General features: G+C 37.3%; 1 protein-coding gene across 3 annotated transcripts; it reads left to right on the top strand.

The window, feature by feature from the left end:
* The first annotated feature begins 1,183 nt into the window (after positions 1-1,183).
* LOC132108106 (transcription factor RelB-like) lies at positions 1,184-9,785 on the top strand. 3 transcript variants are annotated; one of them, XM_059514652.1, is made up of 11 exons: positions 1,184-1,553; positions 2,101-2,112; positions 2,447-2,610; positions 4,185-4,490; positions 5,248-5,408; positions 5,505-5,596; positions 5,734-5,865; positions 5,952-6,056; positions 6,143-6,358; positions 7,577-7,651; positions 7,743-9,785. In XM_059514652.1, the coding sequence occupies exons 1-11, from the start codon at positions 1,517-1,519 to the stop codon at positions 8,240-8,242; spliced, it is 1,800 nt and encodes a 599-aa protein (XP_059370635.1). In that variant the 5' UTR covers positions 1,184-1,516; the 3' UTR covers positions 8,243-9,785. The 3 variants fall into 3 exon arrangements, with proteins under 3 accessions (XP_059370635.1, XP_059370636.1, XP_059370638.1); XM_059514653.1 differs by having other exon boundaries at positions 1,186-1,553; positions 2,101-2,141; XM_059514655.1 differs by lacking the exons at positions 1,184-1,553; positions 2,101-2,112; positions 2,447-2,610 and adding an exon at positions 3,498-3,561.
* The last annotated feature ends 2,549 nt before the right edge of the window (positions 9,786-12,334 follow it).

Below are 12,334 nucleotides of genomic sequence, written 5' to 3'. Positions count from 1 at the left end.
TTTCTTCTGCTCCATCAAGCCTGCATTTATTTGATCAAAAATACAGAAAAAACAGTAATATTGTGAAATATTATTACAACTTAAAATAATAGTTTTCTATTTTAATATACTTAAAAAAAATGTATTCCTATGATGCAAAGCTGAATTTTCAGCATCATTACTCCAGCCTTCAGTGTCACATATAACATCCAGTCTATCACATGATCATTTAGAAATCATTCTTATATTCTGATTTATTATGAGTGTTGGAAAAAGTTCTGCTGTCCAATATATTTGATGAATAAAAGGTTAAAAAGAACTGCATTTATTCAAAATATAAAACAATTTCTAATAATATATATTTTAATAATATATTTTCTTTACTATCACTTTTTATCAATTTAACACATCCTTGCTGAATAAAAGTATTGATTTTATTTAAAAAAAGAAAGAAAAAAAATTACTGACCCCAAATTACCGACCAGTAGTGTATATTGTTATTACAAAATATTTATATTTTAAAAACATAGCTTTTTTTTTTTTATTATTCATCAAAGTATCCTAAAAAAGTATCACATGTTCTGAAAAAATATTAAGCAGCAGAACTGTTTCCAACTTTAATAATGAATCATCATATTAGAATGATTTCTAAAGGATCATGTGATAATGATCCTAAAAATTCAGCTTTGCATCACAGAAATAAATGATAATTTAAAGTATAATAAATTTAAAAACAATTATTTTAAATTGTAATAATATATCACAATATTACATTTTTTTCTGTATTTTTGATCAAATAAATGCAGTCTTGATGAGCAGAAGAAACTTCTTTCAGTTTCCAAACTTTTGGTCTGTACTTTATATGTATGTATGTATGTATGTATGTATGTATGTATGTATGTATGTATGTATGTATGTGTGTGTGTGTGTGTGTGTGTGTGTGTGTGTGTGTGTGTGTGTGTGTGTGTGTGTGATGTTTTCAAATATTAGCAATTTAATTCCTCCTGTCGTACACTTTAATTGCATTTCGGTTTTCTATATTGTTAATAATGTATTATTTATTTGTACCTGATGTATCGGTTTTTTGAGGACGGTGCTCTCTTCTCCTGTTATTGGTGCGCGTTCTTGAAACACACCTGTTGTTAGTCGTTGTCATGGTGATGACTCTTGGGGTTTCCCCACCGTTGTGACGTAGGGGAATTTCCACCCACCAGCTCTTGTAGCTTACCAAGAGAAAAAGTGAAAGAAACTACGGCGCGAAGCTGTTTGTCATTTTATAGTCGTTAGTGGAGGAGCCACAGATACAGCGGCCTCTCGTTTGCTCTCGAGATTTTTTTCACCAAAAAACCTTCTGTTAACTTCAGGCTTCCAAAAAAAAAAACCAGCAAGAAAAAACAGGCGAAGCACCCGGAAATGACTCCATAACGCGGGACTGATGATCAGATCGCGGTTTCGGAGGATTACGATTCAACACAATAACGACTCACAAGACTGAAGAAACCAACGACACTCATTTTTCTTCTATTTCTGGCCTGCAATGAGAAATATGAGCGCTGGGAGCGGCGCAGCGGGAGGTCAGTTCAGTTTCTCACATCTTCACTTCGGCCCTGTTGTCTCTCTGATTCAGGGTGTTTTAGGAATGTTAATTTGCTCTACTTTACGCCTAAGATATGCATTATGAGCGCGTTATGTACTCAACTTGAACGGCAGTAATCACCATTTCAGGTTTTATAATGTGTTATGACAAGTAAGTTCACGGTATCATCGAAACTTGAAGTTGTTTTTTAAGAGAAGTGGGTGTTTCCAAAGTTACAGGCCTGTATTGAAACAACAACACAGGCCCGCGAATGTCTTTCCTGTTTTACAGTAGCAAAATATTGTTTATAATCTGTCGAGAAGTATGTTTATCATCTGAGATGTTTTAGGACTCATTTTTAGCCATATGTTGTTTATTAGCTGATTATAAAATCAATCGGCTGCAGACACGTTTATCAAACGGCGACAGCTAATTTTATATGTTATATAAATAAATAAAAAAGTAGCTTTCGGTCTCGTTTTCCGGAAATGCGTATGTTTAACTGTTTTTCTTGTCTTTTTTTCCCATCATGCCTCCCTGTGCAGACCTAGATCTAGGTGAGTGCAAGATGTGACGTCATTGTGAGGTGACCTTGGTTGTCCTCTTTGTTTGTTCTTTAATATAATTGTTTTGTGGCCTTAAAGAAACAGTTCAACAAAAACAAAGTCAATATTTACTAACCTTTGTGTCGTTCCAACTCAATGACTTTCCATGAAACACAAAAGGAGCTGTTATGCAGCCCCAGTCATATTTTTTTCCATGCATTTGAAAGTACATAAGAGTGTCATTCTGCCTAACATTTGCTTTTGTGTCACATGGAGGGGTAAAACTATTTTTAAGTGATCACTTTAATTAAAGCTCATGTTTATAATCATCAAAACTGTGCCTCAGATATTATAGAAGAGTACCTTACAGAGAAAACAATCAAGGAACGGACCGTAAAGCTCCCTGGACCTCCTCCTCCACCTGTGGACCGGGAAGTCCAGTCAGCTGACCCGCCGTCTAGAAGCAGGCCAAGCGCACCGGTGCTGGTCTCCAGAGGAGCAGCTCCACCTGTGAGTCTTTCTGCTGTTACACTAAAGTGAACCATGGTCACTTGCTAGAGATAATAGTTTTCTGAAATTCTTATAAGGATGGTTCACCCTAAGATGAAGATTCTGTCTTCATTTACTCACATCATGTTGTTCCGGACCTGTATGAATTACTTTTGTCTGTGGAACATAAACAGAGTATATTTTGAAGAATGCTGGTAACCTGAAGACCATTGACTTCCAGACGCAGAAACATCTGGAAGTCATACTGGTTTAGAATGACATGCATTTTTGGGTGAACTGTCCCTTTAACACTAACCACTGAATTGGGTTAATAACTCATTATGTTTTGTTTGTGCTCTGGCCATGAATGATGCATCAAACTCTGTAGCATATTGAGAGTATTCGCTCTCTGTACAAAATATCTTGTGTTTTTTAGTAGATATCGAAACTTGTTATTCATGACACCAGGCTTTTTTACTCTCTGATGGGTGATTGTAATTCGATGCCTACTTTCAGTTAGCGTTCTCTCCACTCATGCTTCTCTCCCCCATACAAAAGACTCAGTCTCGTACCCTCCTCTCTGCTTCTCACTTTCTCATTGGCTGGTTTTTCGTCTAGCTATGTGAGCTTCCTGTTTCTTCACCATGCTTCTGGCTCTTCTCAGCAGCTCTTTGTGTAAGCGATCTGAGTCCGTTCTCAGGCATGTCCAGATTTGGTCTGTTGTCTGTCTTCTCAAAAATGCTTTTATTGCTCTATTATTGTAATTGTGCTCTTTATGTTCAGTATCTGCACATGTAAAACAAACTGTTATTTTCTCTCTCTCTCTCTCTCTCTCTCTCTCTCTCTCTCTCTCTCTCTCTCTCTCTCTCTCTCTCTCTCTCTCTCTCTCTTTTCTGATGTTGTTCTTCACACACACACTTTCTCTTTCTCTCTTGCTGTTTTTTTTTGGTGGTTGCTTCGAGTGAGTTAAAGGTGAATTGTTTGTCTTTCTATTAATGATTTGAAAAAATCAGGGAAGGAACATGTGAATTCAGTGTAGTAATAAAACAAGCTAATGTGGTTTTCTGAATGCTTTGTGTTGCTGATTCATTGTGTGGGGGTTTGAAAATAAATTATTCAGTGATTGGCAAGCCATTAATAGTTTTTTTTAACTTAAACATGTAAACCCTTTTGGCAAAGCTTTGTCTGTTCCTCTGTTGTCTCTTCCTCTGTTCAGTTTCTTCATTTATTTGTTTTCTGGAAGCCAGCTGTTGAAGCCACACCAGAATTATAACGATACATTTTTAAGATTCATTCTTATTCAATGAGAACAGGGAAATTCACACTACAACAATAATGATCAAGAGAAATTATGTTATGTGGAATCACTTTCAAAACTATTTTTTTTCCAGCTGATAAACAATAAGATCTTTGAAGCTAATCAGAATTCACCCGACTACATTATTTAACGTGGCAGTCAACAGAATAAATAATGCAATTGTGCATTGATTTGGACACTAATAAAGCTTATTTTTCTAACCATCCTCAAAGGTCCTTTTCTTGGTGTGAACAATCAGTAAAAAACTGTTTATTAAAGCAGACACTTTTTTTCTCAGAATCCATACAGCTTTGACCAGACCCCAACGGCGCTCACTGATGGTATGGCACCGATGCATTCAATGCGAAGCCACAAAGTGGCATCTCAGCGACGTGGAGACTCATCTCTGGCACCCCAGAGTCTTCATCCTCAGCAGACTGGAACAGAACATCTGGAGCGCTTCCTGGAAAAGCCAGAGCTGGTGGTGGTGGAGCAGCCGAAGGAGCGCGGCATGCGATTTCGCTATGAGTGCGAAGGACGATCCGCGGGCAGCATCCTCGGAACCTCCAGCACTGACTCCAGCAAGACCCTGCCTGCCATTGAAGTGAGTCAGAGGAAGAAGGTTTGAGGTGGATGCTAATGAACAAGTCGACAACTCTATTTAAATGACTTATCCCTGTAAAGCCTCATTTTAGGATGGAACAGCTGTTGAAACAAACAAAAATAATTTTTTTTCTTAATGAGTATTGTACTTGATACATCAGGATACTATGGTTTATATAGTATTCTATAGGGGAATATGGAGCTCATACACAAGGAGCGTACTTTTAGCAAAAATATGCATTTTGATTGAAATCAGTTTGTTTTTCCTTAAAGTTTTGATCATGTAGATGATTGAGGGACCATAGAAATTAGCATTTAAAACAGCTGGCCATATAGGGTTAAAATGATATCATCCCATTACACCTTGTAAAACTTATTTCATTTTCGTTGTTCATTTTCCATTTACATGAATTCGAAATTGATTTGCACTCCTTATTTGATTCAGTGGGTGTGTCTGGAATGCACCGACTATCCCATAACATTGGGGCTTCCCCCATAATAGTTTGTGGTTTATTGTATATGAAATCAGGTTAAACTTGTAATTGCAGTTAAAAATGAAAGTTCCCGCGTGGGCTCTGATGGAGGGAATTACCTTTAAACCACACAAACAAACATATTCACTAGTCAGTTTTGCCATTGTGAAATGTCCATAAATGGGTATTTTCAACAAAAGAGCATGTGCCCATAACGCAACCACAAAGACCCAACTGGCATGAAAGCAAAAGTAAAACAGTATGTTGTCTTTTTACCTGTTTTAGATCCAAGGTCCTATTGAAAACATCAAGAAAGTGATGGTCACCGTGTCTCTTGTGACCAAGGACATCCCATACCGCCCACACCCACACTGCTTGGTCGGGAAAGACTGTGCAGATGGCATCTGCGTCATCCACATCAATCCCCACAGCACTCGTCGACACAGGTATCTTTCTATTAACGGCTTTTTTAATGTTTGGAGCGACAGCATGGTCAGCGGAACATGATCTGAGAGTAAAAATTGTATGTTGGTGTTTTCCAGCTTTGCAAATCTTGGCATCCAGTGTGTGCGGAGGAAAGAACTTGATGCCTCACTGCAGAAGAGGAGGAATAAGAATATTGATCCGTTTAACAGTGAGTTGTTGAATATTACAGACTGAATGTCTCTGTTCAGAAACTCAAGGAGCTACCTCCATAATATCCTAATAATACGATCCCGCTGTAGTGGAGCATGTGCATCCGTTGAATGTTTTTGTCTTGTTCTCCACCAGCGGGCCACTCTAAGAGCATTGAGGACATGGACATGAATGTGGTGAGACTGTGTTTCCAGTGTGAGCTGGAACGAAAGGATGGAGACCGAATCCCCCTCGCCCCTGTGGTTTCCAACCCCGTCTATGACAAGAGTAAGAAACATACTCTACTCAAGCTTGCAAACTATCTGTAGTTTCCTGGTAGCTGATGTTTGGACTGTTTCTGTTTTTCTGATTAGAGGCGACCACAACGGCAGAGCTGAAAATCAATCGCCTTAATATTGTCAGAGGCCCCTGCACAGGAAAGACTGAAATTTACATGCTCTGTGACAAAGTACAGAAAGGTAAGTGGACAGTTAATATGTCATGTTATATTCTTCGATGCAGTTGTTCTAAAAGGAGTCATTTGTATATCTGGAAACCTCCATAGATGACATTGAGATCATCTTCAGCAAGGACGACTGGGAGGCCAAGGCGGAGTTTGCTCAGACTGATGTCCACCGGCAGATCGCCATCGTCTTCAAGTCCCCACCCTTCAGGGAGCAGAATATAACCGAGGAGGAAGAGGTCAGTGTGTGTCTTCGCCGCATGTCTGACCGGATGGACAGCGAGCCAGTCAAGTTCACTTACGTCCCAGACAATGCAGGTGAGTTATAGACGCCATAAAGACAAGATGAATAGATAACATAGGGTGACAGTTGTGAGGGAATATCTGGGGTATATTTCACCGCAAAATCCTACTGAGGATAAGCAGTTTGGAAAATGGATAGATGAAAGGATTATACTGTTTAGATATTAAGTTATTAAAATAAACGAAGAAGTATAACAAATTATAAATATGTAATAAATACTTTACAATATATAAATATCCTTCCATTCAAAAATTTAGTTTCATGGTTTATACCCACCAAGGCTGCATTTATTTGATAAAAAATAAATAACTCTTATAAAATATAACTTAAAAATAACTAAATGTAATTTAATCCTGTGATGGAAAAGTAGAATTTTCAGCATCATTACTCCAGTCTTCGGTGTCACATGATCCTTTAGAAATCATATTACATAAAATATGCTTATTTGTGGTTCACAAAAGATATACATATTTTTTTAATCTTGAAAACGGTTGTGCTGCTTAATATTAGTGTGGAAACCGTGATAATTAATTCCAGGATTTTTTCAAGAAACAACATTGAAGAGAATAGAATTTATTTGAAATTGAAATCGCAAAGTTTGACTCTTTATCATAATTTTTTTTTATCTTCCTGAATAACAGTATGCATTTCTTCATAAATAAATAGGTTTAGAATGGTATTGTGTAATTTTTTTTCTTGTGTTAAAGGTGTAATGGTCCTAAAAATGTTTGTAATGGTTTTTCAGGTTTCTTGTGTTTAAAAGAAAACGCTTAAAAAGTAGACCAATAGAAAGTGGAAGTGACGTAACAAACAGCCAAGGATGGTGACCAACCTCAGTCGTGGTATTGCTGGTCCGAGACTCGAACCCACAACCTTAGGGTTAGGAGTCAAACTCTCTAACTATTAGGCCACGACTTCCCCAATAGAGTGGTTAGTTGAAGCAGAGATACCTAAATATCCCAGAAATGAATCTGTTGAATCTGTTGAAAATGAAGCTCTTCGTTTGCTAGTTTATAAAATAAAACAAAAAGAGAGTTAGTCACCGTTTCATTATAAATAGCAGCATTATAGTAGTCTAAACCGAAAGGTTGCATGAGGAAACTGCAATACTTCATAAGAGGTCTTCTGTTGTCAGAACACAAATGATTGTGTTATAGTAAGTACCTTCACATGCTCCTGTCACATTGTGACACGGAAGGAAGGTTAATCTGATTTGCTCTTTTGATCTGCAGATCCTTACGGAGTCAACCGCAAGAGGAAAATAAAGTCTGATGTGAAGTTCAGCGAGCCATGCAGCGTTCCTCAAAGTAAGCATGTTTCTGAAATAAACCGAAACCTTAATATCACTCTCTCAAACTTTGTTGACTATATCAGTGTTTTATTTCTCTCCTCTCGCAGATCAAGACATTACAAATGAACCCAGCATGCCACAGCATTTTGACAGGGAATTCTACGCCCCTCTCGACTGCAGCGTTCCCAGTGCTTCCATGGCAGTCCCCGTTATGGACGGAGGCATCACCATGCCATCCCAGGTCATGGAGGAAATTTGCTATGAAGACTTTGAACAATTGGACGGTTGTGTTAGCCTGGACCCAGAAACTTTGGACACTGTCCTCCAAGGCATTTCCCAATGCCTTGCCAGCTTCAGACCAGACCAATCCCAGCAAGGTTCAGACCCGTTTCTTAATCAGATTTTTTTCCCTGGCGATCTCAACTTTGGTTTAGATGGCACCGATATGAAATTGAACACCGGTCAACCTATGATGAACATGTCTTCTATAAACGACGCACACTTCAGTCAGATGGTGAATGAGAATCAGGCCTATCCAGCAGATCTGGAGAACATTGAAGGTCTCATGTTTTCCCCCGTGAAGAGCGAGAACAACCTGGACCACTGAATGCCACTGTGGACTCTTATGTCTTGACTGTTGGGACTTTGGACATACAGTCACTGTTGACTATAAAATCATTTTTGGACTAGGAAAAGACCCAGACTAATTCAAACTTGTTATTGACTGCTAAACCTGGTCAGCTGGCACGATCTGACTTCCCGTTTGGTAGTTTGAACATACTAATGAAGTAAATCATCTGCTCAGCCACTGGTCTTGTAAATGGACTAGACACCATGGTAGCCAACGATAGGTGGGAGAAGCATATAACCATTATGTTTGCTGGTAAAAAAGGGAGAAACAGATGCTGCTTGTGATGTGCCAGTTATGACTGTCATTTGCTAATTTATTGTGTGGATTTCTGCACAGAACCTATTCGTATCCTGTAGATTGTCCCAGACCCAAATTCACTTTGTATTTAAGTGTAACATGTAACGTGATATTTGTTTTGAACATTTCAGAACAGTCCATCCACAGAGGAATTTCAGTTAACAGCATTAAGGGGACAAAATTAGACATTTAAACATAATTCTGAAGTAGCAGCTGGATTAATTCATGTAATTCATGCCAATCTGACACCATGATCAAGCCAGGTGTGACACGACAACATAAAACATAAGTCATTTTTGTCATCTAATTGGCAACAATAAAATCTTGCATTGAGTTCTCTAGCCATCAGTGGCCGATTGTTACTTCTGATCAAAAATAGTGCTCCAAAATTATGATATTCTGTTAACTAGTTAGCACTATGCTATGCTATTAGGGGCTGTTCACACAGAACATGTTTTTCCACTTCAGTGCGCCACTGTTCCATTGATGTTTGACTGTTGCACTTATGAATATTGTGCATGTCAAGAAAAGTTCAGCTTCTGAACTTCTCTAGACCTTGCATTTTTGCCTGTGTCTAGTGTTTTTAAACACAAAGAAATCTTCTGTGTGAATGGCTTCTTAGCTTGCTAACCAAAGTCTAAATAAAAGCACAAAGAAAGGGAAATGTTTCAATTTACCTTTTTTGGCTTTTGTAAAATGTTTTATGTAATTTTTATACATAAATTACCACATTTTAATGTGTCAGAGGGGATTTGGATTTGAAGCCCTGTCCACAAAGAAATGTAATTGGTCTAAGATTCTAAAATTGATCTTAAGTTGTGTATTATATATCAAATATGTTCTGATTGGCTGCATTGCACAGGATTTTATTTTTCAATGAGAATAGTCAGATTACTTTTCACTGGAAACTTGACCTGTTTTGCCTGGTTATGACATGATGTGAGTTTGCATAGGAAACTGAAATAAATGTAGTCAATGAGTCAGTGGCAAAAAGATTTGAGTGATTTTGTCTATCACATCAATGTTGAAGGAAGCTGGATTCACAAGCATAACCATTGGAAAGCATTTTGTTCATTTATACACATTTAATGTCTGTAATACTGCTGTGATTTATATTGTCCTGTGTAAAAATCCTTAATGCTCTCAAATAATGTCACATTCTGCTTCTTATAGTGTGTTGTTGCTGTCAATATTAAAAACATGTTTTCTGGCAAATGACTCAGTTTTGCTGTCCCTTAGTGTACTTGCTTTATTAGTCACTGGCTAAATCATAATTTCTTCCTGTCTAGAGAGTAGGCGGCATTAAGGCCAAAGTCCAACCAAATGCACCTCATCGCATTAGCATTAGCTGTTTAGAAGCAGGTCTCTTAGAAGTGGTGAACACCTCAATTCTTAATGGGACTTTCTCAAACTCCCTGAAAACTGCAGTTGTTAAGCTCCTTCTGAAAAAGAGCAATCTTGGTCACACTATATTGAGCAACTATAAACCAATATCTAATCTTCCTTTTATAGGCAAGATTATTGAAAAGATTTTCAAGTTTTTAATCAGTTGAACAACTATTTAACCTCAAATGGACAATTTTCCATCTGGTTTCTGACTGTAACACAGTACAGAGACAGCGCTCATTAACATAATAAATTATATTTGCTTTGATTCTGATTCTGGCAAAATATCAGTGCAGGTACTATTGGATCTTAGTTCTGCGGTTGACTCTGTTGATCATAACACTTCTGGAGAGTGGAAAACTGGGTCAGGCTTTCTAGGATGGTACTCAAATTGTTCAGGTCATACATTCTTAAAAGGGAGAGGTTATTATGTGAGTATAGGAGGGCATAAGTCTAAGTGGACGTCCATGACATGTGGAGTACCACAAGGCTTGATTCTTGCACCGCTCTTCTTTTGCCTTTATATGCTCCCACTAAGTCAAATAATGAGAAAGAACCAAATTGCCTATCGCGTCTATGCTGATGATACCCAGATTTACCTAGCCTTACAGTATCTCCAAAGGTCTACAGCTCCATTGACTCCCTCTGTCAATGCATTGATGAAATTAATAGTTGGATGTGCCAGAACTTTCTTCAGTTAAATGAGGAGACAACTGCAGTCATTGCATTTGGAAACAAAGATAAGTTCTCCAGGTGAATGCATACCTTGACAAGCCAAGTCAAGCATTTTTATTTTGTGATTCTGGAGACAGACCCTAGATTGAGTAGTCATGTCAAAGCAGTAACTTAATCAGCATACTATCAACTCAAAAACATTGCAAGAATTAGATGTTTTGTTTCCAGTCAAGACTTGGAGAAACTTGTTCTTGCCTTTATCACCAGCAGAGTAGACTATTGTAATGGGACCTAAATACATTGAAGATAAGCTCACTAAATATAAACCTAACAGACCACTCAGATCATTAGGATTGAGTCAGTTCACACAAAACAAGGGGAGTCCGCTTTCGGCTATTATGCCGCCCGCAGCTGGAACCAGCTTACAGAAGAGATCTGACGTGCTAAAACATTAGCCACATTTAAATCCAGACTCAAAACTCATCTGTTTAGCTGTGCAATTGTTGAAAGAGCACTGTGCAATGTCCAAACTGATTGCACTGTATTTTATATATAATCATTAAATAAATTTTTAAATCATTTTAAAAGTTTTAAATTCCTTATTTTATTGTTGTGATTTGTTAAAATAATTATTTTACTTATTTTTTATGTAAAGCACTCTGCATTACCATTTTGTATGAAATATACTATATAAAAAAACTTGCCTTGCCTTACATTTATTTGCATCCAAATAATCAGTTAGTAATCCAATTGAAAAGCCTTTGTGTAAATGCCTCAATCGACATGAGTTTAAGCCAGAAATACATTTCCATCAGTCTGAAAGAAATGTAAACCTTCCAAACCCTTGATTTCATGCCACTAAGGTTTTTATATTTAAAAGCCACAAGGAAATAAGGAAAAAAGAAGTCTATAGTCACTTCCTCATTCACTACAGCTATTGTTGTGCTTTGTTTCACTTCTCTGATGCTATATATAGAGTTCAGAGCAATAGAAACACATATTCAACATGTCATAATCTCTGACAAAATTGACTCCCACAGTTATTCATCAAACTTTTAGAGATGATGCATAAAATTAATGCTTTGAGTTTTATTCATGATTTCATAATGACCTAACAGTGACTTTATAACAAAAGATGTTTTTGTGTGTTTGTGTGTTATGACTCTCGTGAGAAGTGATTTCTCACCTTGGCCACATGACTCAAGATGACCTTTAGCAACTATCAACATTTTTTCTCGCCTTCTCTCTCTCTCTCTCTCTCTGTGTTGCAACTTCTGACTAACCAGGTTTAACATTGACGAGCTTTACGGAGATTATTTCGTAAAGCGTATAAAGTCCAGTATTGGGCAATGGGAGTGTATAAAACACATGGCACCAAAAGGAAGGTGTCAAGACAACATACATTTATACTCCCAAAATAACTAATTGCTATAAATATTTTGTAATGTATATTTATGATTTAAATACTTTTTGACAGAAATATTAAGTGCTGTTTTCAGAGTGTAACACTATCGTAGCTACTGCTTACCAAACAAGCAATAGGAGTGTTTTTTTTTTCTGATGAAAATGTGATCATTTTATACAACAGTTTTTAAAAACTTTAAGTTAATGAGTAACTTGCATTTTAGTATGGAAGCCTGTTTCTGCCACTAAATAAAAAATTAAAAAGGTAACTATGACTTTTTATCTCAGAATTATGTTATATGAACT

The sequence above is a fragment of the Carassius carassius genome, chromosome 28 (assembly GCF_963082965.1).
Source record: "Carassius carassius chromosome 28, fCarCar2.1, whole genome shotgun sequence".
Classification (NCBI taxonomy): Eukaryota; Metazoa; Chordata; class Actinopteri; order Cypriniformes; family Cyprinidae; genus Carassius; species Carassius carassius.
Note: the sequence above shows the minus strand (reverse complement) of the source record. Positions and strands in the feature narration are given on the sequence as shown.